This window comes from Lynx rufus, unplaced genomic scaffold (assembly GCF_022079265.1).
Source record: "Lynx rufus isolate CCGP_SWC_20201006 ecotype Redwood Valley unplaced genomic scaffold, mLynRuf1.p SCAF_5, whole genome shotgun sequence".
In the NCBI taxonomy this organism is placed as follows: Eukaryota; Metazoa; Chordata; class Mammalia; order Carnivora; family Felidae; genus Lynx; species Lynx rufus.
In genome coordinates this window covers 64,746,621-64,771,580 of record NW_025814867.1, presented here as the reverse complement: position 1 = coordinate 64,771,580, position 24,960 = coordinate 64,746,621, and the positions used below count along the sequence as shown (strand labels likewise).

Genomic DNA, 24,960 nt, shown 5'->3' with positions numbered 1-24,960 from the left:
ATACAGACTTTACCTCTAAAAACATCATCTGGTTAGCATCACAATATATATTTGAAATTTGTATCTACTTTGAACAAGTTCGTGTTCTCAGCTGAGAATTTAAAGTCTTTCAAAATCTCAACATTTTCCAAATTCCATAATATATTAACATACTGCAAGCTTTCCCAAGTTAAATTAATTCACGTAAAAGCCGACAGAATACCAGAGGCATTTTGATTTTGTCCCTGACACATCACAGGCCTGCGTCAGCAGTAAGGAGACCCTATTTTACAGAAGGATAAAAAAGTTTTTAAAAAATCCAAGATAAATTTTACTTCTGGAAAAGAACATGCAGACACAAAGAAAAACTTTACTTCCTTAAAACAATAAATAAAGGAGAAACCCCTCTGATTAGAAGGCTTACAGAAACTTCCTTACCTTGAATGCACTGAAGCGTTCCATCCTCCGCTCTTATTGTAAAAGTCTCACCTGGATTAACTTGAACGAGAATGACCTGCCAAAATAACACATTAATTTCAATTTAATACTAGAGCATCTGGGGTTTCTCTTCAACGGTTTTATTACTTGAATTTATGTACTAGACAGGAAGTATGTGGCACGGAATCCTGTATAAACACAAAACTTAGGATACGTCTTAGACCTGGTTCAAATTTAAGGGGGAGAAGTATGTGCATTTGAATTTAGCTAAGTGAATTCTCCTAAAAACTCATTTTTTTTTCTTTCACACAATTCCTTCTTTTCTTTCACTAATTTAGAAACAACAGATAAAGAAGAAAAAAGACCAGAAACTATACTTATAAAGGAAAATGTCACAGAGAAATATAGTTCTGGCCTAAACACTATTGTATACTGTATACTATTGTTCCCAAGTGTCCATTACTGACCTGGGTTATAGGATTCTACTGTGTAAACAAAGAAAGCAATTTATAAGAAAAATGTTTGGAAGATCTAGAAATAATGATACACACTATAAAATAAATGAATAATATCACAAATCGGCCTCAAACTCTCAAATCTTTAAGTCTATTATCTAAATGTCAGTGAACATAAATATTTAATATTAGCAGACAACTTCCAAGACTAGACCAAGCACAGCAATGGCAAAGTATGTTCTTTCAAGAGCCTTACAGTTTTAGCTCTAATCTCGTTCCTTTAGGTAACAAAAGAAAAAAAAAATCACTAATTTATATCTAAATACAAATTAAAAGATGTAATCCAAGCTTAAAACCTGTACTTGAAAATCATCATGTGCAAGGTTAACACTATTAAAATAATTACTGTACGTTTCTGGAAACTGAAAGGATGTCAGGGTCATATTCATCTTCTAGCTCTCGGGGCAAGCCTTGTCCCTCCCTGCATTGAAACCATCAAGCATACCGTTCCCTCTGCCTGTAATAATCTTCCTGTCGTCCTTCACTGCCTACCACCCACCTTACTCCTTGCCTGACCACCTAATGCCTATTCATTCTTGTCAGCTTAAGAAGTATGGTCTGCTGGGGCACCTGGCTGGCTCAGTGGGTAGAGGGTTGTTACTCTCGATCTTGGGGTTGTAGGTTTGAGCCCCACGTTGGGCGTAGAGATTACTTAAAACTAAAATCTAAAAAAACCCAAACCAAACCAAAGAAAAGTGGCATTTGCCTCTCAGGACAGGTTGGGTCTCCCACCCTATGTCGCGTGCGCACGCACGCGCACACACACAGACACACACACACCCCTACACTTCTCTTTCCTAGAATTTACAACTGCAATTAAGCCATTATTTTAGGGTCTGTCCTTCTTTCTTTAACATTGGCTCTAGAAATACAAGGCCTGGCATAAAAGAAGTATTCAAAACTGTACCTGGCATAGAGTATGTGCTTGATAACCATTTCTATTTAAGGAATGAAAGTCTGAAAACATAAAGGAAAAACGATCGCAAACAATTATTTTAACTTAGAAATTAAGCTTTCATAATGTTCACCCTAAAAAGATAACATTATTTACTGTATGTACCATAATTTATGTTTGGTAAAAATGTTTGAGATCAAAGCTGTTTGATCTTTAAAAACTAAACCTTTAATATCCATGTATTTTCCTTCTTCTAATAATTCCCCACAGAAGACACTGCTGGGATATTGTAATTATTTAAATCAGGAAATACATTAGCTGGAGAAAACAAGATCACTCAGGGAAAAGCAGTCCAAGTTTCATCCCTGGTGCTTCTCATTATCTTGAATTGTAACGGTGGTTTCAAGGCAATTTATTTTTCCTGTACGGTAACTGTGTCAATAATCTTTCAGTCTTAAGTATTCAAATTCTCACCAATGTAAACACACTGTGCCATTTTAAGAACTCAAAAGGAAATCCCTTCAGATCTCCATAGAGAGATTAAAACATTTCAATTGCTTTCTTGAAACTGAGCTTTTAAAGTCATTCTTAACATGAAAATAGTTTTGATTTAACTTTATTTTCACATAAACATAGGACATAACTCGACTACAATGGAATACAAAAAGACACTCCAACAAAGAAAGTTCCCTAGGTCTTTTTAAAAGTCCTTAGACCAATTCCAACATCACTGTAATACAGCAGAAACCATTTGCTTATGTGGAACCTCTCGGGATAAGACGTATACTACATGCCTGTAGAATTAGTAGGTTGGAGGAAAAAAAAAAAAATCAAAGGACACCAAGACTCTGCCCCAGATATTCTCTGACAATCCCCGATTCACGTACTCTCTTCCACCACTCTCAAAACTGTCAGACAACATGTCCCGAATGCCGGTTCTCAACGTACACTTCACCAGTATCATGGAAAGTCCCGGGCAAGAAAAGGGATTTCTGAATTGGGGTATGTTCCAGATTCTGTCCCATTACCTGCTTATCACATTGCATGAAGAGTGTAACGGTTCCTTGGCGGTCACTGACACCAGGCCACAATTCAAAGAATGGCCCTGAGGCACCCAGCCTCCAAAAGCCATTTATGCCATCCCTTCTCTGCTTACGGAGGCCAATTCCTGACCCCCACCCCGCTTCTTCAGGGAGAAAGATGATAGGTAAAGAGCTTTTAAGCATCCTACTAAAATACCACTCTTCAAATGTTTAGCCCCTGTAATTTTCCCTGCTGCTGGGTTGCTATGGCAACCAGATTATAATCTACCAAGTTACCTCAGAAACCAGGCAAATCACCTGTGTCCCAGTATCAATTTTTCTTAGAGCAAAAGTCATTATTGGAGCAAACCGTATTCATCTTGGCATGGAGTTTTTATAAAAGGAGGCATTTTATGATCCTGAGGCCAACTGACCACTTTGCTGTTTTCACTGTCAATAAAGGAGAGATTAAAAAAAAAAGTTTTGACACACACCAGTGCCCGGGGACCTGTCTCTGACAACAGACATGAATGAGACAGCAGCAGCCTTGTCTTGCATCACCCAGCCTTGAGGAGCGTGAGTCACATCCTGGCAGGCTCCCTGGCACTTAACCTTTCCTATCATAGCAGTCTCTCTCTCTCTCTCTCTCTCTCTCTCTCTCTCTCTCGCCCTCCTCCCTCCCTCCCTCCTTTCTCTCTCTAGCCACAAAGCAGACAGACATAACTATTACAAGTTCTCAGAAATGCATAACGTAAAACATCCTATCACTGCCCAAACCTCATCATTTTTTGTCCACTAAGAATTTCCTGCTTTTCCAAAGTCAGCATTAAAACAACTCGTGCTGCATTCTGTGTCTTGTCAGAGGAGGAAAAGACAGAGACAGAGAGAGGGAGAGAGAGAGAGAGAGAGAGAGAGAGAGAGAGAGAGAGAGAGAGAGAGATTTTAACCACTGATATATTCTTTGTCCCCAGAGATATTAAAATAGAACCATGTTAATCAAATCACAAGAGCATACTTCAGGCTATGCTTGCTTCATCAGATGAGTCTCAAATCAGGGCTACAGGAACCAAGCAGCCCAAGATAACCAGAGGCAAGTTTGTCAAAAATCAATGAAAAATAAGTGACCATTCTTCTAAAATCTTCCAACAATAAAACAAGAGGTAGAATTAATATTATTCGCTAAAAGGCTACAGAGCATCATGACAAAGCTTTGCCTAACAAGACTACTGAAACAGGTGTTAACAGATCTTTCCTTAAAAGGTATAAATCTAACTAGGCTTCTTACCCAGTAGATGAGGAAAAGGAAAGCTACTTCTGCAATTTAAACTGTGGGTGGCTGGTTAGCCAGATCAATAGTATCTAAGACTATTCCTGGAGGCAAATTCCCAATGTACGCCTCAAATAAAAAACGACCAGCCCCCTGACCGGTCACTGCCATGTGATGTGTCCATGACAAAAGCCTCTGCTGGAGAATGGTACTGACTGACCCAAGATGCGACATTACATTGCAGCTTCCTTACAAGTTAAATCCAGTACCCAGACAATCAAGATATAAACTGTGCTAGGAGAGGGGATCCCATTTCATTTCTGATGCTTTCTCCACTTGCCATCTCTATGAGGCTGGTCTTACTTACTATTAGCAGTTTTATGTATAAATGAACACTCCACACTTGGAGCCAGCATTTATGATTATTCAACAGATATTTTTAGGCAGAAAAAAAATGATATAACCTAAAAGCTGCAGGAGAGTTCCATGTAAGGAAGGATTCTATCCAAGAATATCAAATAACTTTGGAAAAATGACTTCTGACTATATGAGAGGAATAGCAGCACTTTTTTTTCTGAATTATCTATCTCTCTCTCTCTCTCTCTCTTACTCTCTCTCTCTCTCTCTCTCCCTCCCTCCCTCCCTCCCTCCCTCCCTCCCTCCAGATTCCCAAACTCTAGAGAAATCCTGGCAAAGCTCCACCCAGACCCTGGAAGGCCCAAACCATCCATCAATCCACCTTTGAGACCCTGGTGTCTGGGCTAGAGACCAGAGCTGGCCTCAAACAAACTGAAAAGTAGGCATCATTTATTTTCTGCGTCCCTTCTCTTGGCTCCGAATCAGGAAAAGGGAAAAGATGAGCTGCAAATAACCAATAATTATCTTTGTGGGAATAATATACACAAAGAAAATGTCCTAAGATTAAAATGTGACAGGTAAAATAGAAATGTACTAGAAGATAATAGGAGAGTACTGACTGCCTCATCTGCTCAGCTGTCCTACCTGAAACCTGAATCCAAAGCTGGCAGGAAAAAAAAAACATGTAAGACCAGGAAGCCTCCAAAAGTACTTACACACTGGGTCAAGGCACAGGGACTTGCATGGGATGTGAAGCTGGGGCTTGGTCTATAACACTGATATGACAAATACTCTTGTTTTGTTTTCTTCCTGAGCTTTAGGACTTGTTCAGTTAATTTTTTCTTTTTTAAAGATTTTAATACCCAACGTGGGGCTTGAACTTACAACCTCGCGATCAAGAGTCGCAAGCTCTATGGACTGAACCAGCCAGGCACCCCTGGACTTGTTCCGTTTAAAGCAAGGAGCAAGAATTCTCCAATGTTCCAAAATTTTTAATAGTTTGATTTCTTCAAAGAATGGCAGGTTCAAAAGTTGGCCTCCTCATCAGACCACTACATAGCTCTAAAATTAACTCAGCATGATGAGGCTACTTGATAAAGTCTTTTTAACAGCTTTTTTTCGATAATTACATAAACAGTTATTATTAAAGCCCTGTGGTCTGCCAGGTAGGTATTACTAACCAAATTATACAGATGGGGAAACTGAGGCTGAAGAAAGGTAAGAAACTTGTCTAAAGTCACAAAACTACAAAATGACAGAGTTAGCACTGGAATCCAGCCCCATCTGACCAAAATGCACGCTCTTCTCTTCTAACACATGCATTCCCTGCTCTGATAGCCATGGGCTTCACAAAGTCAATTCTTCATGAAGATGCTTTACACTTTAATAAATAGCTATAAGGAGAGAACTCACTTAACTGGGTCAAAGGCATGTCTCCGAGACATGTTCTGAGGACGAGTTCTCTTCTAGGAAATCTAAGCCCACTCCCTGAGCCAGAGCCAATATAGCAGTCAGAAACTGCCCAAAATGGCAGTTGGAAACCCTTACCTAACAACAAACAGTTGTTTTTATACTGAGCAAGATTTATTCTCATAAAGCCCTTGTCAAGTCCTTGAATTCCCCTAGAATCCTAAGATGAACCAATGAGCTAATGACGGACTATCACAATCACTAGATGCCAGTTCTCATGGGCCAAGAGGAGGCATAAGAAAAATAAAAGAGGACTCCTGGAAAGATTGTACCACAGCTTCTATGTTTCCCAAAGTCATCTGTGATTAACCAAAAAGAAAAAAAGAAAAAAAAAAAGGCAGGAATGGATTAACAGGTAACCAAGGGAAGAGAAATCAAACCAAGGAGGACACTTTTATGCACTGAAATCATGCCAGTGCCTGCTGAAAACATATGCATTCAAAAGAGTTCAGTAAGTCCATTTCACAAAACAAGTGTCCTCAGAAAAATTACTACTGTATCTCTATTAATTTTAGCAAGTAGCAATGAGCGGCCAGAATGGGTTGGGCATTCCTCCAGGCATTGGGAATAGAGGCTTAGACAATACAAAGCTCTGCCCACCTCAGGCTGACAAACAGAACTTAACATGGGATGAGGAGAGGTGGGGGGTGGGTAGTGTTTAAGCAAAAATAAAACCTTTATAGATAGTGGTAAGGGCTATAAAGAGAATACAATGGCAGCTTGTAAGAAGTCATACATTTCTCCTCTCTTTAATTGTATACTGCCTTGAATAAAGAGATTCTATTACAAAAAGAGCTGCTGTTTGCTAAGAATAAAAATATAGCCTTAACTTAAATGGAAAAAATGCAAAATGTAACATAGATGGCCAAAACTAGGTTAAAAGCCTCTTTTAAGAGGGCCACAAATGCCAGAATCTAAGGTTTCAACTACAGGACTTTCAAGATAAAACTCAAGAATATAAAAGACCAAAATTCTATGTACGCTTAAGTATAGTTTTTCCCTAGCTAAAAGTAACAGCCACCAGATATTCTTGAGTATTTGAAGCACCATGATGTTTACTTTAAATAATTATCTTTCACTTTAATAAACAAATTTTTCACCCAGTTTTTCAGTGCCAAAAATAGAACGCTTCTTCCTTTGTTGAAAATTATGTTCACTGAGAACAAAATGTGATTCTTGTCATCACTACTTCGGGGTTAATCCTTTTCAAAAATGTCCCATCAGGTGAGATACAACCCCTTTCTCCCCCTCAATTCCATCCAGGCACCCCACGTCCACAGGCTGGGTTCCGACCACACTGATGGCGAATGGGCAGTTCAGACCACTTTTCACTAACCAGCCCTACCATGTGCTTTTTGCACACTGAATCGAAAATGTCCCCCACCATTTAGATCCAGCCACCTCATGTCTAGTTTTGATCGGCAGAGAAAGATCAATGTGACCCACACTGATGTGGTAATAATTCATGTCATGCAAGTCTGGTAAGCTACGCATTGAACCTAAACAAACAACTCTACTATCAGAATCTCAAGGCCAGCGGCCTCTGGGTGGCTCAGTTGGTTGAGCTTCCGACTTCAGCTCAGGTCATGATCTCACAGTTCGTGAGTTTGATCACCACGTGGGGCTCTGTGCTGACAGCTCAGAGCCTGGAGCCTGCTTTGGATTCTGTGTCTCCCTCTCTCTCTGCCCACCCCCCCCCCCCATTTGCACGGTCTCTCTCTCTCTCTCTCTCTCTCTCTCAAATATAAATAAAGATTAAAAAGAAAAAAAAATCTCAAGGCCAGTTCAGTGAAGAAACAGATTTAACTGCCTATATTCCCAAGATTCTAATATTTTTAAACCTATTTCAATGTTGGCCATGTCATTCATTGAACACTGTTCTTCCCCCACTAAGATATAATCAAGAAATAATGTGCCCAAGGGGAATTCTCATCCTTCTGACAGGAAATCAGTGCCCAATATTTTGTCATTAAATATTCTAATGACAGAGCTAACTTTTCTATATTACTTATGTGTTTTCAATTGTCTAAAATTGGCACTCCTATTGCCTGGTATCTTATGCCCACTAACATAAAATCAGAAATGAATTCAAAGAAGTCCTATTCTAGGGATTTGGAAGGATTTTACGGAACAGAGAGGGCTTCACCTCCCCACCACTACACAGCACGTTATCACTTATTCAGCCCTTGACTTTCCATCAATGACACTTAGTTAACATCAGTGCTCAATGCTATTATTGAAGCCTTGATTTTTGGAAAGGATTTACTTGCTGAGTAGTTACCATGTGCCAGGCATGTTGTAAAGTACTGATGATGCCAAGACAAGAAAGAGGAGGTCCTCTTTGTGTGTGGGTGCAAGGGTAGAAAATACAATGAACTGTAATAAAATCAGACTATTTGCTACAAAGAGCTATGGAAAACTGAAGGAAGCATTGAGAAATCGGGGAAAGTTAAGTTGGGAGTGATATTAAAGCGGGAGCGAGAGACTGCAAGTGGACAATCAAAAGACCAATCACACAAGCAAATGCACGGAGGCCTGGATGGCAGGATGTGTTTAGAATTCCGAAGTGGCCATAATGACACATGCAGGGAACAGAGGCGTAAAGGCGAGACTGCAGAGCAGGGCCACCTAGGGAAAGTCTTTGTTCTTCCCACTTACAAGTCTGGATTTTATCCTGTGAGCAGAACCCCCCAATGGGAAAGCAGCGTTACTAGACAACCCCAACACGTGTGGGGACCTCAAACTGATATGGGAGACGCTGGGCACATGGAGACCAGTAAAGAGGTTAATGAAACATCCACCTGGGACATCATTCAGGGACTAGGCTGTTCAAAGTTGAAGTTTTCAAAAACAATTGCTGGTTTAGCGTTTAAATACGGCTAGCCAGGTCACGGGCTCTGCCGCAGACACGTTCAGCCCCATCTCTTTACCAACACTGAATTTTTTTTTTTTTTAATTTTTTTTTTCAACATTTATTTATTTTTGGGACAGAGAGAGACAGAGCATGAACGGGGGAGGGGCAGAGAGAGAGAGGGAGACACAGAGGGAAACAGGCTCCAGGCTCTGAGCCATCAGCCCAGAGCCTGACGCGGGGCTCGAACTCCCGGACCGCGAGATCGTGACCTGGCTGAAGTCGGACGCTTAACCGACTGCGCCACCCAGGCGCCCCCCAACACTGAATTTTTTAAGATCATGGAGGTGTAGTAAGGTCTGTGGTTCTGCAATCCGGAACTACTTTAGTTTTTCCTACTTCCCATCACTCTAGTTCTGTCCTCTGTGATGCTGCCACTTCCGTGTCTACCCTGCTCTCGCTGCTGGGCATCCACCGTCCGCCCGTCTTGTGCCTCCTCCCTCCTCAACTTTTTCTGTCCTTTATTTCTTCGCTTTGGGTTCTTGGCTTTTGCTCTAAAAAGCTAAGCCCAAGAGTGTTCAACAGCCACCTGGTATTCCTTTCCTTTATTTCCAGTCACCTCACCAGGCAGTCACAGTAGATAAGGCATCCACCTGCCACATTTTTGGTGGGTTTTCGCACCACAAGAAAAGGACGACAGGGGCGCCTGGGTGGCTCAGTCGGTTGAGCGTCTGACTTCGGCTCAGGTCATGATCTCGTGGTCTGAGTTCGAGCCCCATGTCGGGCTCTATGCTGACAGCTCAGAACCTGGAGCCTGCTTTGGATTCTGTGTCTCCCTCTCTCTCTGCCCCTCCCCAGCTCATGCTCTGTCTCTCTCTCTCTGTCAAAAATAAATAAACATTAAAAAATTTAAAAACAAAAAAAAAGAAAGAAAAGAAAAGGGTGACAAGTAGGACTGGTAGGATATTGGGAAACAGAATTAGGATTCAAGGGCCCAAAGTGAATCATCTCCCCAAAACATCTACTTGCTGATTCCTAAAGAATTCGTTTTCACACTAGTCCATTCGCTTTTTAAATCTCGAAGTTAAAGTTTGCCTTTCAGCGTACCGTACATCCACAAAAAGTTTTAAAGAATAAGTTAAGGACTCAGAATTTTAGATAAAACCATATCACACCTACAATGCCATCTTTAAATTAGCTAAACCAATCTTAAGAAATTTTAGATTAAAAAAAATAAATATACAGTGGCACATACTTCTACACGTTTAAGTGTCTTTTCCTGCCATACTGTATGGTGAGGTAAAATGAAATGGAACTCAGGCCACAGCTGTCTTCTAAATAACATGCTAACGTGTAAACACTGAGTAGTTAAGTCACTCTCTGCTCATCTTATTTTAATTTCAGTTCATTTTAAAAAATCAGCCAAGATAACCAAGCTGCACAGTGAGAAGAGCAAACCAGATAGATGGCACTTGAGTCCCACTCTGCTACACAAGGCACTTAACCTTTCTAGCCCTGTATTTCCTCACTCATACACACACACACACACACACACACACACACACACACACACACACACACGAGAGATAATACCTCATATTATGTGCACTTAAGGAAAAGAGCAACCCTAATGCAGCCCTGGTACAAGACTTACACATAATATGTACTCAATAAATAACTATTAATTCCTCGTCTTCAAATTTCTACCAGTAACAAACCTCTAAGAAAAAAATGTGGCCTCTGAAGAAAATATATATATCACATATTAATATACGATATATAAATATATCGTATATTAATATACGATATATAAATATATCATATATTAATATGTGATATATAAATATATCGTATATTAATATGTGATATATATTTATATATAATATATTATATATATTATATATAAATATAATATATATTGATATATACATATATACATAATTTTTTTAGCTGAATCTGCATTTAATCTTCTCAAAAAAAAAAAAATCTAAAACCAGCCAATTCTCACCTCTGACCAGATTTTGTTTGAGAAACATTCTGGCTTTCCTTAAAAATTCACCTCCCAACTCATTCGCATTCCGGTGTCTGTTCAGTTTCCGTGGATTCAGGCAATAACAGGGACTTTGGAATCCATTCACAGAAGTTCTGAAATCTAAGCCCTTTACGTCTACAAAATGGTTTGAATTACTTGGAAATGCATCTAATTAAGATTATCATAATGAAAGTCAGCAATAAAAAGTAATAAAGTAACACCACAGTATGTGGAAATTTCCTATTAACTGCTCAGAACTCCAGAAGACCCTTTTCTGACCCACAAGCTGCCTTCTCAAAACACACAGGAAGAATTAAACTTGGCCACATTCTCCAAGGAGCATCAGGCATTTGCCTTTTTAAACACTTAAGCAAGTAGCCTGAGAGGTTATCCACCATACATTCCAGAAAAACAGAATTATACAGCTGGATACTTAAAACCATTAAAAAGTTTAAAGAAACTGTCCAGATTTAAGGTTTCAAGACAAACAGACTGAAAAACGCTCTTCAAAAATGCTTTAAGATTTTCCTTTCTAGATCTTAATATCAGAGCTTTGTAAGCAACTGTTGGAAAGCTCAGAGCATTTGTACTCTTAGTCTTGGAATAATGATATCCCCGAGTGCATACACATACCGATTTGTACAAATGAACAGATTATTCCAATTCTTCCCTCATTCTGCACCAAGTCCAAATTCAGGACTGACACTAGTCTCTGCAGACAACGGACGAAAAATGTGACAAAGATTTTCCAGCCGGCCCCTCCCCTCCTCCTCACCCGCCCTCAGCACATACAAGTACACAGCAGATTCAATGCGCGGCTCTAATTCGGGGCCAGTTTATGCACCATGACATCAGTGCAGTATAATGAGCCAAGTTTAAACTCCATCTGGGACAAATAATGTCCAGGCACACTGTGACTTCTTTTGTTTATATACACTGACTAAATATGTCTTGGTGGTAAATGAACTAACTCTTAAGATTTATTTCCCAAGGCCTCCAAAACAATATTCTGCACCCCTGAAGCAACTCCCTGCCTCCAGTTCTCTTTCCAAGGCTATGCGTAAGTGATTTTTAACAGAACACATGATTTTGAAACATATAATTAACATCTTGAGGAGAGACTAAGTCCAAGCAGCCCTTCATCAATCTGAAACAAAGAAAACGAGGAACTGGCAAGCAAATGGGTGCCGTTTCATGGCTCATGGTACAAATATGGCATGACACTTAATTCTGTATTCCCCCTGAGAATAAGAGTAAGCAGAGGTGAGAGATCTAAGGAATGCTCACGGAGCAAAGTGGCCCTTTTCTTTCTCCTGGGAGAATAAACTTGGGGTGTTTTGTGTTTGCAGTTTCGACCTCAGTTAAGAGAAACAATCATAAATTCAGAATGAAAAACAAACAATGTAATAGATTCAAGTCTTACAAGAAGTTGTTAGATTTCTTCAGACACAAAAAACTGTGCCTCTGGGGTGATGTAATTTTTGAATGAAAACGAAAGGCCGGGTTTGGGAGGAAAAGAGGGCAGACAAAAAGGTCATCTCCTTGCTCCTTGGGACAAGGAACCCCTGCTTCCCTTCTTTGGTCACCACTGTCTCTCTCCACAGCTGACCCCAGAGGGAACCACGCCTCTGCTGCAAACCTCAGGGAAAGAACTATCCCCCTAAGGAAAGAAAGGGAGGGGCTCTGGTGACCTGGGCCTAAGATGACTTCACTCCCAACTCCTCCTCCAGGCCTCAGACACCACCACTACCACGTGGCCTGCAAGCTTCAGAAGCTCCAGGCCCAGAATCACTGCCACCTTCCAGAGCTCGTGTGAACATCATCCTATAAGAATGGAATACTCTTCCCAATGAACTTTATCATGGACTATCAGGTAAAACTGGTCCCAGGTCTCTCCCAACTTTTACCTGAACAAGACAAAGAGACATCCCTAACCCAAGCAACTCTACACCCTTTTCGAAAGGTAGGTTCTAAATGGATTCAAATCCAGCTGCAGGTACTTAACCTTTTTTGCCACCAGTTCTGTCTGTAAAAATGATCAGCACCTTATCAGGGTGTATGATTACTGGATGAAACGAGGTATGTAAGCCCCTAGCACCAACTCCCGCGGGCACCTAAGAAGCCCTCAGGCAGTTATCATTTACCCCCCCCACCACAAAGGAAACAAAGAAATCAAAATATCAAAAGCCATCGTTTCCAACAATTCAACATACTGCCCACTAAGAAAGATCCACTCAACCATAGTGGAGACCAAAAGCCTTCTGGTGATCAGTAAGCTTACAAAGTAACATTTAAGATTGAAGTAAATGCCAAAAACTCAGATACTCAGAATTCTTTCAATGTCAAATATCTGACCTTTAATGAATCTTTTACATTGTTAAGGCACTGAAATCTCTGGAAAAGGCCAACTTACAGAATCTTTTATCCCATACTTGCCCCTTAGTGTTGGAGTAATCATTACAGAAGGAGCCTCTGTAACAAAGCTCCGGTCCAAAGGCGGAGCAGGTAAAGCTGGTGTATGTAGTGCCTACCTTCTGGTCTCCCGAAGAGAGGCTCTTTGAAGTCCCAAGGCAGCTTGAAGAAGCAGTGATGTGCAAAGGCCGTCAATAAAAAAATGGGAAAACTCTTCAGTGCCTGACCCTGAGGAAACGACTTTAAAAATGAGAAGAACATGGGAGCGCCTGGGTGGCTCAGTCCGTTGAGCGTCCAGCTCTTGGTTTCGGCTCAGGTCAGGATCCCAGGGTTGTAAATGGAGTCCCTAATCAGACTCCACACTGAGCATGGAAGCTGCTTAAGATTCTCTCTCTTTTCCCTCTCCCTCTGTTCCTCCCTAGCTCATGAGCTCACTCTCTCTAAAAAACTAACTAAATAAGAGACAATGGAGACTCCTGAGAAGTAAATTGGATGTGAACCCCCACCTATTAAGGGATAATGTCCTCTATCACCCAACTCCACCCTCAGTGGATTCCCTGGGTCTTTAAAATAGGTATTATTCACAGACAGGGTATACATAAGCCTAAGGTCTGATTTCCCATCACAGCCCCCAAAAGAAACCTATGGCTGCCATTCCTTCATAATTCCTAGTATATTCACATTTTATATTACTTTTATTTTCAGTCATGACTAAAGTCACCAAATAAATCATCAACAAAACAGTCATTCCAAAAAGATACTCTTCATATGGACTTTTTGCAAGGTAAGGAGAAGAAAGATGGGTCTCAAACAGGCCCATTCTGACAAGGCAAAACAAAAAGTAAAACGGTGAAATCAGGACAGATGTATGAGGTACACGACTCTGGCTGGTTCGGCTACCGAACAACATCGCTGAGCAAAGCACATGCTTCAGTGTGTCACAGTTTCTCCCATAAGCTAGAACTCAACATTCCCACAAAGACCAAAGAAATTTCTGTCTGAAGTAGTAACACACTTCAGTCGGTGCTGAATTTTTCTAACTACTCAGAAAACACAAGAACATTTTAACGATACCTCTTAAAAATTAAGTCATATAACATAACTAGGTAACAAGCGCAAGTCCGTTACTCTCCAAATCTAAAGTTTGGCTCACATGATTTAATTTCCATGTCTTGAAAATAATAGCAATGGAACCCTGATGACAGCTTTACTGACATATATACTTTCTCGTCAACCTGCCCCCAAAGCTAGACAGTCCGCTCCAGCTCTGTGCTGTCTCCATTTAACTGCCCAATTATTTGCCAAGCAGAAACCCTTAGCAAAGGAATTTTCTAAATGGAGGCTGTCCATTTTATCCAAACGCACACCTACTCTACCGCAAGGAGCAAGAAATGGGCAATAAAGAGTGGATCCAGGAGAGGCAGGGTCAAATTATTCCAATTAATGATCACGCCAAACACACCTGCTGCCCATAAAACACATTCCCTTCCAGCAATGATCTGATCTGATGGTCGCCTATTAAGGAAAAAGGCCCAGGGCAGAGAAGCAATAGCGATGTAGGAATGAACACGAAAATGGCACACGAATTCTGTTTTTTCTGGAGGCCCACTACAGTTCAGCTTCAGTTTATTCGAAACGTAGAGCTGGCTGGAAAATTACTAAGAGGCACCTAATTCTGGCCAACCCCAATTTAAATGGGGAAATAAATGTAGTCTGAAGGTAGCTAAACCCAGAATTGTAACCTAGTTACAATACTGTTGTCACTTGAGCAACTGGCTTCTCGGTAGGCTGTTTAATTTTTACATAAGCATTTGGAACGTAAAGATTCATGTTACTAATTTTATGCAGCTTGCTCACTATTGTCTTGTATATATCATTTCTATATAATCTTACTTTTAAAATCAATCATTTGAACAAAAAAGAGAAAAGTCTGCCAACACGAAAATGGCTATATGCAAACATATGTCTTAACACATGTAGACGGATCTTTGCTTCCTCTGTGTGTGTATATATATTATTTTTACTGCACTGTGTGATACAGCAATGGCTGTCACATCACATTTAACATGACACATACACATTTGCAAAAGAAAATAGACATTAGAGGTCGGAAAACTATCATATTTAATCTTATCCAAGGAGAAAGTTAATACAGAAATGGTATTAAATGCCTCATCTAGGTAATAACCAGGAAAAGTCTGCTTTGAAAAGATTCTATTTCAATAAGTATTTAAGGAAGCCTCAATTCTTGGAGACTGAAAAGCAAGATTATAAACACAAGTATCTGCATCTCTGCCCTTGGAACGATGATAGCTTGCATCTGTGTTTAATGTCCCTAACTGGTCTGTAAACAGTAAAAACCAAGGCGCCGGGTTGTTCCTTCTGCCCTTCCGATGCTTTGGGGAGCTCTCAATGTGGCACTGATTGGGGGCCCAAGTTCTGCTCACCGAAAAGCAGAGGCCAAAGAAAACAATACGTGGGTCCTAACTTGTAAGACATATAATTGAAACCCTCCCACAAAGCCAGGTGAACCAAAGCCCACAGCAGTTCATTTCACAAGTCGTAAGTAGAAAACTAAGAGGCTGAAAATCATTTCGTAAGTAGGATACAAAAATGAGTGTGCCTGAAAAGTCAAACATTTTTGCTCTATTTAAAACATGAACTGCGTGAACGCAGGATGCAATTTCAAAGGTAAAAAGGTTGACAGTTTCCAGGTTCCAACTCGGATGGCCATAGCACCCGGGCGAGTGCGGAAGCTGAGTGAAGTGGACACAGTGGGGCCTGAGAAAGACGGTCCCCATCTAACGCGGGCAGTTGCCATTTTCTGCCAGTCATTGTTGCCAAGTGGGAAGACCAGCCCAGTGTCATCAGATCTTCTGGGATTTCCAGATACATAGAAAGATCCAGAATTTTATGTAAATCTTCCAATTTTTAAGTACCAGCAACCTAATTTTTTTTTCAATAATTGTATCAATTACAAAGAAGGGGGGGTGGAGGAGGCCTGTATGACAGATGCAACAAGTAGCCTGTTTTCAAGCCCTGGTTTAGACGAATTAAATTTGCTCGTTTCACTCATCCTTCACCCATTCTGAAGGATTTACCAAGTGCTACCTCAGACGCCAGGCGTGGTGTGAAAAAGAGACACGGTCCCTGCTCTCCTGGAGTTTACAGTGCAGCCAGACGGTCAAACATTGCAGTAAACTGAAAACAGTCATAATGTTAAAACCACCGTAGAGTTTAAAATTGCCGTTGTTTTGCAATGCAACTTTGCCACTCCAGTGTTCTCCCTTAATCCTCTCCTTTTTGAAGGCAGCTCAATTTCTCCCATTTGAAGGATACGGCCTACGTTTTGTCTCATTATTATTGCCTTTGGCTAATTAAATTCTGAAGTGTCTCTCAACCCAGACAGCTCAGAGCTGTCATAATTACATGTCATATGCTGTAATTATCGTGGGTGCCACATATAACAACAGCCTCTGATAATATAGCATCAACATTTTCCTTTATGAGACAGAGATTATGCATAGGCTATGACTTTTCAGAAGCCTTTGTAGTGAGCGAAACTGGAAAACCTAAGGCAGAGAGGATTGTCAAACCAGACCACAGACCTGGATAAACTCACGCCTTTTTTTTACAGCTGAAAGCAGGCCCTCAGAAGCAGGGGTGGCTGCCTGTGCTGCTGGAAGGTAGCTCTGGGAGAGAGGTGCCCCCACTCTGCATCTCTATGGGGTCAGTAATTCTGAAGGACATCATGGGACGCACAGCCACACTGGATGCATCGGAAGACAAAAAGATGCACTGACAAGAACACTGAAGAGCAAAGGCGCCAGAAAAGAGAGGGTAGAATGTGCAGATGCAGTTTGGAGCACCGCTAACATTAGCCCTCCCCTGAATATACTATCCCTACAGAGCAGCGTCACTTCATAAAACAGAACACGATTACCTGATACGCAAAGCTGAGTAACAGTCCCAGACTTCGCTTCAAGTGAGGTGTCTGTTCAGGCTCAGCCTCCCCACAGACACTCTTCCTAGCCAGGTCGGTCTTCCTGCCCGCCTATTCCACTCCTGGTCCACCCCTCCCCTGCGCTCCCAGAGCACGGACGTATTCTACAATCCAAGCACTTCTCCTGTGGCTCTACACATGTATAAATACAGCCTCTTTATTTTGGTAAACCACGTTTTGCTCCCCAACTCGATCGCTCCTTCCTTCAGGGCAGGAACAGTCGCATTCATCTTTGCATTGCCAGCACCTACCAGCACCTAGGGCAACGCTGGGACAGAACACATGGGACAAATACTTATTAAAACGAACAAACCTAGGGGCGCCTGGGTGGCTCAGTCGGTTAAGCGTCCAACTTCAGCTCAGGTCATGATCTCACGGTCTGTGAGTTCAAGCCCCGCATCGGGCTCTGTGCTGACAGCTCAGAGCCTGGAGCCTGTTTCGGATTCTGTGTCTCCCTCTCTCTCTGACCCTCCCCCATTCATGCTCTGTCTCTCTCTGTCTCAAAAATAAATAAATGTTAAAAAAAAAAAATTTTAAATGAACAAATCTATTACTGAGTCACTCCTTAAATTCAGTCGTAAATCCTACCCTCTCTCTCCTCCTTTCTACCCCAAATCTCCAAGAAAAGATGACCGCAGTCCCTTGACACCTGCGGCCTTGTTATGTGTGAAGGGTAGAGAGAACTTGGATGGCAGCTTGCGGTAACCATTTTCTTTCAACATCTGTGCACAACTTGTGCACTTCTACACCTGGATGCCGAAGAGTCTGCCCTGAGACCCAGCTGCCCCACGCTGAGTTTCCCAAACCCAACACTTGACCAACCTACCTCTCTATCTTTGACCCGAGCCCCAGCCTCTAAATAGGATTCTGTCATAAAAAGAGCTGTTATGTAACGTTGCTCGGCAATAATAGCTGCAGCCTCTATTTTCACCACCGGTCCCATTCTCATTTGAGTATCTTTCTGTTTCCCGGGCAAACTTCCCAAGAACTGTTTATCCATTTGTCTCCGCTGTACTGATTGTAAAACACTCTCTGTGTCTCCCTGACACGGTGGCTATCAGGATATTTAAAGAGTAAACCTGCATGGTGAGAGGATTTGAACTACTGAATGCACGAAAGGAAGCCATCAAGGAAAAGTTATTAAGAAGATATCAACCAGAACAGAAAGGGTCACTGGATTAGGAGGAAAAGCACATTTGATGTAAAAGACACGCCGATGACGAGCACCATCTGAACGTGGAAAGTTTTAATATGTTTAACGTGCTGTCTGGAAATGTGTACTCAAAAGAATGCTCCAGGAAATCTCTGGCTGTGTATTCTGTCTAGTGGAAACAAAGGCTTTCGAAAAGAAGAAACAAAAGGGGGGGGGGGGGGCGGGGCGGGGAACTCAGTCTTGATAAAATGACATGCTGAATGCTGATCAAAAGGAACAGGCAAAGTCAAGAGAACTACGGACACGGCTGAGGTACTTTAACCTGTCTTCCAGGGCAAGCCTGTTTACAGGTTATCCTGAACTGGAAGGAGAAACAAGTTTTCTGTTTACATTTAAGGAGATCTACTTCCTGAAGAAGAGGCAGTAAGAACACTCATTAGCAATTAATACTGTGCAAGCTTAAAGCGGGGCGGGGTGGAGAAAGACAAAAGAAATATAACATGGCTACCAAACATTTGCTACTTTCCATCAAAGAACAGTAGGACAGAGGGGCATCTAACCCATCCCCACTGACTCCTTCATGAACACATATATGAGAAGAGTCACCAACAACACGAGAATATAAAGAGGCATTCCACCCTCCTCTAGGTTACAAGTGTCACAGATTTAAGTTAGCAAATCAGCAAACTGTATGTTAACACTTCTGTTCTCAACCTAATGGTTTCCTTATTTAAACCCTGGTGACTGCTGTAATTCTTTTTTTTTGTTTTAATGTTTATTTATTTTTGAGAGCAAGAGAGACAAGAGTGTGAGTGGGGGAGGGACAGAGAAAAAGAGGGAGACACAGAATCCAAAACAGGCTCCAGGCTCTGAGCTGTCAGCACAGAGCCCGACACAGGGCTCAAACTCACAAACTGTGAGATCATGACCTGAGCCGAAGTTGGGCGCTCAACCGACTGAGCCACCTAGGCACCCCTGACTGCTGTAATTCTTCAGAGATTATTAAAATATTAAACCAATAGAAAAAGTTGGAAATTGGGCTGAGACTTACTCTTTTGTGCTTAAAACTAGCTATTACATTACCTCTAAAATATGCTAATAGTCTCTAACAAAGGTAGTTAAATTTATATACCATAGGTTCTGAAAATGTTTGCACCAATATTCTGATTATTGATGGGCATTCACTATAATTGATATGGTCATACACAAAAACTCAGGTCAGGAAACCTGATTTTTAGAACACAAGAATAGTATGCTGGCAGGCATATTAAAAGAAGCAAACTTTATTTAGCTATGCTGATCTATTCAGAGGTAGAACAAATTATAGTGACAGAAACAGAGATACTTTATTTAGAAAACAACAGTTCAAAATAAAGCTGCTCCCATTTCAATCCTAGGTAGATATCCAAGAGAAATGAAAATATACATCCACACAAAAATTTGCACACAAATGTTCACAGCAGTACTATTCATAATGGGCAAATAGTGGAAACGACCCAAATGTCCATCCACTGATGGATGAATAAACAAAATGTAACATATCCACGTGATGCCAATAAAAAAGGCATAACATATCGATACATGCCGCTACACAGATGATCCTTGAAAAGGTTACACTAGGTGGAAGAAGCCAGCCACAATGGGCTACATATAGCACGAGTTCATTTACATGAAAGGTCCAGAACGGGCAAATTATCTACAGAAAGAGAAGGTAGATTAGTGGTCGCCTGGGAATATGGGGAAGAAAGGCCTGGGAAGTGACTGCAACCGGGTTTCTTTGTATCATGATTAGAAGGTTCTAAAATTGTGGTCATGGTTGTGCAATTCTGTGACTGTAGCAAATTCCAGTGAATTGTGTACTTTAAATAAGCAAATTACATGGCATGTGGATTATATCTCAATGAAGCTGTTACATAAGCAAAGCTGTTAAGTCGCTTCGGTCCACACTCCGTGTTTACCATTGTTCCTGTTTGTTTTTTAGTTGGCAATATATAGTTTTCTTACATCTTCAATCATGAGGGTGGCTTTTCATTTTAAGAAAAGAATCATCTTTTTCCTACTACCTCTATAAAATGACCAAAGTTTCAAGCTTTGGATCATGAAAATTAACAGTGTCTCTTATTTCGAGAGCCAGAGTAGGGCTGCGTATCTTGCCAAGGACCTGTACTAAATCCAGAAACCATCAGTACAAAACTCAGGAGGAGGAGGCCTGTGGGGACTGAGGAGCTTTCTCATAACTGCGGTGGTTCTTTTGCATATACGGAAATGTTTAGAATGTCCTCCGCACAGCTGCAAAGTATTAAGAATGCTGTAAACACACACACACAAGGTAAGCCTCGCTATACACGCTCCCGGCAGAAATGCAGAGGCACAGCCCCGTGGCCAGTGGGCAGCATTTTAGAATGGTAGAATTGGAGAGGAGGCTCAAGGGCTGCCTCCCTCAAAATGTCACCCCCAAGGGCCTGCCAGGCAGCGCCTGCAACGTCCATCACTGAAGTCAGCCCTGTGTCTCCAAAAGGTCCACGTTGAGATGAAAAGGTGTTGCCTCAGAGGGACAGCGCAGTAAAAGCCTTCAAAAGCATTAGTAGGGCTTTCTGTGAGGAGAGAGCTCTCGCAAACGAGCCTGGAGCCTGCTTCAGAATCTGGGTCTCCCTCTTCTGCCCCTTCCCCACTCAATTCTGTGTGTGTGTGTGTGTGTGTGTGTGTGTGTGTCTCTCTCTCAAAAATAAACATTAACAAAAAAATTTTTTAACAAAATAAAATAAAAATGTGACTTGATACACCAAAATTATGAAGCAGCTTCTACTTGGAGCTGAGGTAGACACACAGAGCAGTGAAATGCCGCATGGCCTGAGGACGTCATAGTCTTTTCAGGCTCTGGTCGTTTCTAGGTACAAAAAAGTTTACTTCTAAAGAAAGAATTAGAAAACTCTGTGTGCTAGATTTCATAAACTACAAGAGGGTGTTCTGTGCAGACTGAATCACAGAATGAGGAAGGAACCATCAAAACACATAAATGGTGCACAGTAGTAACAGCATGAGTAGGTGGCCTTGGGTCTCCCAGGTACACACGTGCAAACAGGAACTAGGTGACGACGCTGAGTCCCAAGATGCGTTCCAAGTTGAGTCGCATTTGAGCACGTTGGGGTTTTTTTAAACCTTTTAATTAGTGAGAAGGGAGACCAGACACTGCACCTTGAACAATTCATGGCACTCTGGAGATCTTCCCGTGAGCAGATCAGGGGGAGAACGATGAAGAGCGTAAGGACTAAAGCCAGAAGGCTGCCGGGCCATGGCCCTTCACTCGGATTTTATTCCGGGTGTCACAGGACAGCTCTGAGCAGGGCACTGACGTGATGCATGTGTTTTTTAGCAACTCTCTCCAACGAGGGCGGTGTGGCAAATACCTTCTGTGGCAAAAATAAAAGCAGAGAGACCAGTGAGAGGAAGTGTCCTCCCTGGTGAGAGACGTCGGCTTGGAGTCCAGCGGCGGGAGCGGAAGTGAAGTGGACGTGGCAAATTATGGTTTCAGCAAGTGGTCCTGAGATGAAGCCAATAGGCCTTGGTGACAGGCTGGGGAAAGGAGGGTAGCAGGTCCAAGTGAAGATGTTGGGGTTGAGGAGCAATGGAGCTAAGGGGGCCGAGGCTGTGCTTAGAGGAGACCTGCCACGAGGGAGCTGAGACAGGAGGTGGTAACTGGGAAGGGCTGTGGAGTCAAGGGAGAGGCTCTGGCTTTGTTGGGTGGGGGAATGGGGTGGCTGTTTGTGCGTTTGAGGTAAAAGACACCACGGTGTGATTAATGGCAATGATCCAGCACCGAGAGAGAGAGACTGAAGAGTCAGGAAGGGAGATGCCTATATCAGAGGTGAGAAGGGGTGAAATTCACTCAACCAACCAACGTTTACTGAGCACCATTAGATATTCTTTGCTCTTGAGAGGGTCACGGTCTAAAGAAGAAGAAAGTAATATAAATAAATGAGGCAGCAAAGTAAGATCCAATAGAGGCAGAGATGCCGCATGAATGGGCTATGATGGAGAAAGGGTGTTCCTGTACCGGGAAGGATTGCGGGGAGGGGAAATGGGCATGTACTCCCATCACCTGAATGGCTGTCTAAAACTCACTTGAATCATTGACAGAGTTTGGGTAAATACTCTTCAAGCAATTGTTCCCAATTCTACTTTTCCTAAGACAGAAACTTTCACGCTTCTAAAGAACGGCACAAAGACAAACGCTATTTATCTAATAGAAGACTAAGCAGACCCGGTTTTTGTGGTCAATAAAAACAATGTGTTATCAGAATAGCTCACCTAATAATTTCCTTACAGTTTTACTTACCACTTAAATCTCTCTCTTCCCAAGCGTTACATGAACGAGTTCAGAAACATCTTTTCTACTCAGTAGCATTCAATAATACTGACAAAGAAGTTTTACAGAAAAGAAGTACCATCATCTTCTGAGCAGCAGGCTCTATGTATGGAAGGGTGGCCCCGGGAGCCAGAGTGGGTTCACATGGGCCTGTGCATCTTGCCCAGGTCACTCACGCCCTGTGTGAGATCAAAACCTGACCCTCCCTCTGAGTGTCCTGCTCTGGCCGACCAGGCAAACCAGTCAAGCATAATATAGGACATGGATAAACAGACATTTTATTCCAAAGACTTGTACATATTTTCAAAATGATTCATTTCCAAAATCAGACATTTTTGTGACGCTTCACCAGGAATACTAACTGAATGAGATCAGATTTGCTGTTCTCAGAAAACACAATGGGATATTTTTTGAAAGCATACAGTAATTCTACAACAGCACCGCCTACCTCCGGAACTATTAATGTTCAAAATCACAGATATTGAATCTCAAGCAAAAACAATGACTGAGCTAATGTTTTGCACTCAGACAACTGTACTTAAATTCCCCTCTTGCTGCACCAACCTGCTGGGCTGCATCTCCATTCACCAAGTGAGGCATCATGGCGACCTCTCCGTTCAGCAATGGTGGCAGTTCCAGAGGGATTTGGTCGGTCATCATCATTGTGACGTACATTCATGGAGAATTTCCCTCAACTGGCTTCCTGCAAAAGAACCACCATCTTTTAAAAAGGACTCAGGACCCCGAAAAGTCATCTCTAACAAGTCAGCAATTTAAGTGCACTGTGATGAAGTCAGCTGAAAATCAAATCATTGTAATCACAGAGTGCTGCATTATTTTTTTTTAGTATTTGTTTTTGAGAGAGAGAGACAGACAGACAGACAGACAGACAGAGCACAACAGGGAAGGGGCAGAGAGAGAGGAAGACACAGAATCTGAAGTAGGCTCCAGGCTCTGAGCTCTCAGCCCAGAGCCCGACGTGGGGCTTGAACCTACGAACCGTGAGATCATGACCTGAGCCAAAGTTGGACGCTCAACTGACTGAGCCACCCAGACGCCCCTAGAGCACTGCATAATTGTGTCAGCCCCCAAGAAGGGTAAAGCAAAAGCAAGAAAACAGCCTAAACTAGGAGACCACAGACTTGAGTTTCCAAGCAGCTATGTGAACATAACCTCCTGGACCTAGACTTCGTCTTTTAGTTATAATTTTTTAAAATATATGAATAATAGCAACTACCCTGCCCCAGGGATCTTTTTGGATCTAAAACTAGACAAAACTGTGAGAAGGTCAAGTGTCAAACAAAAACTGGTGGTATCATTATCTTTAATTACAGAAAACAAGGCCAAAGAGGATGACCTATAAAAACAGGTGTTCCCTTTCATTAAGATCAAAATACTGTTCATAAGCAGCTAATCCAAGCAAGTTAACAAAGGTTATACTGCAATTGTTACAATTTCTGACCTTGCCATTAATTTAGTAATTAATCATGTTCTAATTATCTCTCTCTCGTCATTTCCTTGAATTGAATTTAACCTGCTGTGTATTTATATCTTTATCGCTGTGGAGATCTTGAACTTCCCCATATCCCAGACAGAACCCAAGGCACCTTGTGCAGTGTAGGGCTGAAAGGCAGACTACCTTGCTTCACGGAATAAATGATTTTCAAATAAGTATTCAAAACAGTACAAAGTGCACTCTCATTCCAAAATGGTACTTGGTACCAATAATTAGCTTTCCAATACAATAGTCGGAAAAACAATAACAAATTCCTATACAGAATTATAATTTGTTCTTTCAGAAGTATTTAAACATCCTTCACTTATGCCTAAAAATTTATGGCACAAAAAGTTTAATAGCATGTGCAAGGAAGAGACAACAAATACATGCATTTAAGTCCATTCAGAAATAAAGCCACATAAACTTTTTGTCATTCATAATAAAGCCCTCCCAAATATCAAATGCAAGGATATTTGATCAATGAACACTTTAATACTCAATGTCCAAACCAGGCAAAACTGTGGGACAAATCCTTTAATGGCTGTCTCAAATCTGTCCCAGATGCGTATGACAGAAAACAAATATTTTTCTCATTCTTAAACCCCTCCATTCTGAACATTAAATATACTTCCCTCTCCCACAATCCCACCCAAAGAAAATCCTTCTCTGGAAGTATCAAATGATGCATAAAAGCCACCCAAG

At 41.6% G+C, this 24,960-nt stretch overlaps 1 protein-coding gene across 2 annotated transcripts in view; it reads right to left on the bottom strand.

Moving 5' to 3' along the window:
• Positions 1-24,960, bottom strand: part of FNDC3B (fibronectin type III domain containing 3B) — a 361,487-nt gene that overhangs the window by 259,348 nt on the left and 77,179 nt on the right. For both annotated transcript variants that reach the window (XM_047099654.1, XM_047099655.1), the window contains exons 2-3: positions 23,325-23,463; positions 418-493 (exon numbers count right to left, since the gene is read on the bottom strand). In XM_047099654.1, the coding sequence (XP_046955610.1) occupies positions 418-493; positions 23,325-23,435 (187 nt within the window). In that variant the 5' untranslated portion in view covers positions 23,436-23,463. The remainder of the gene's footprint in view (positions 1-417; positions 494-23,324; positions 23,464-24,960) is intronic.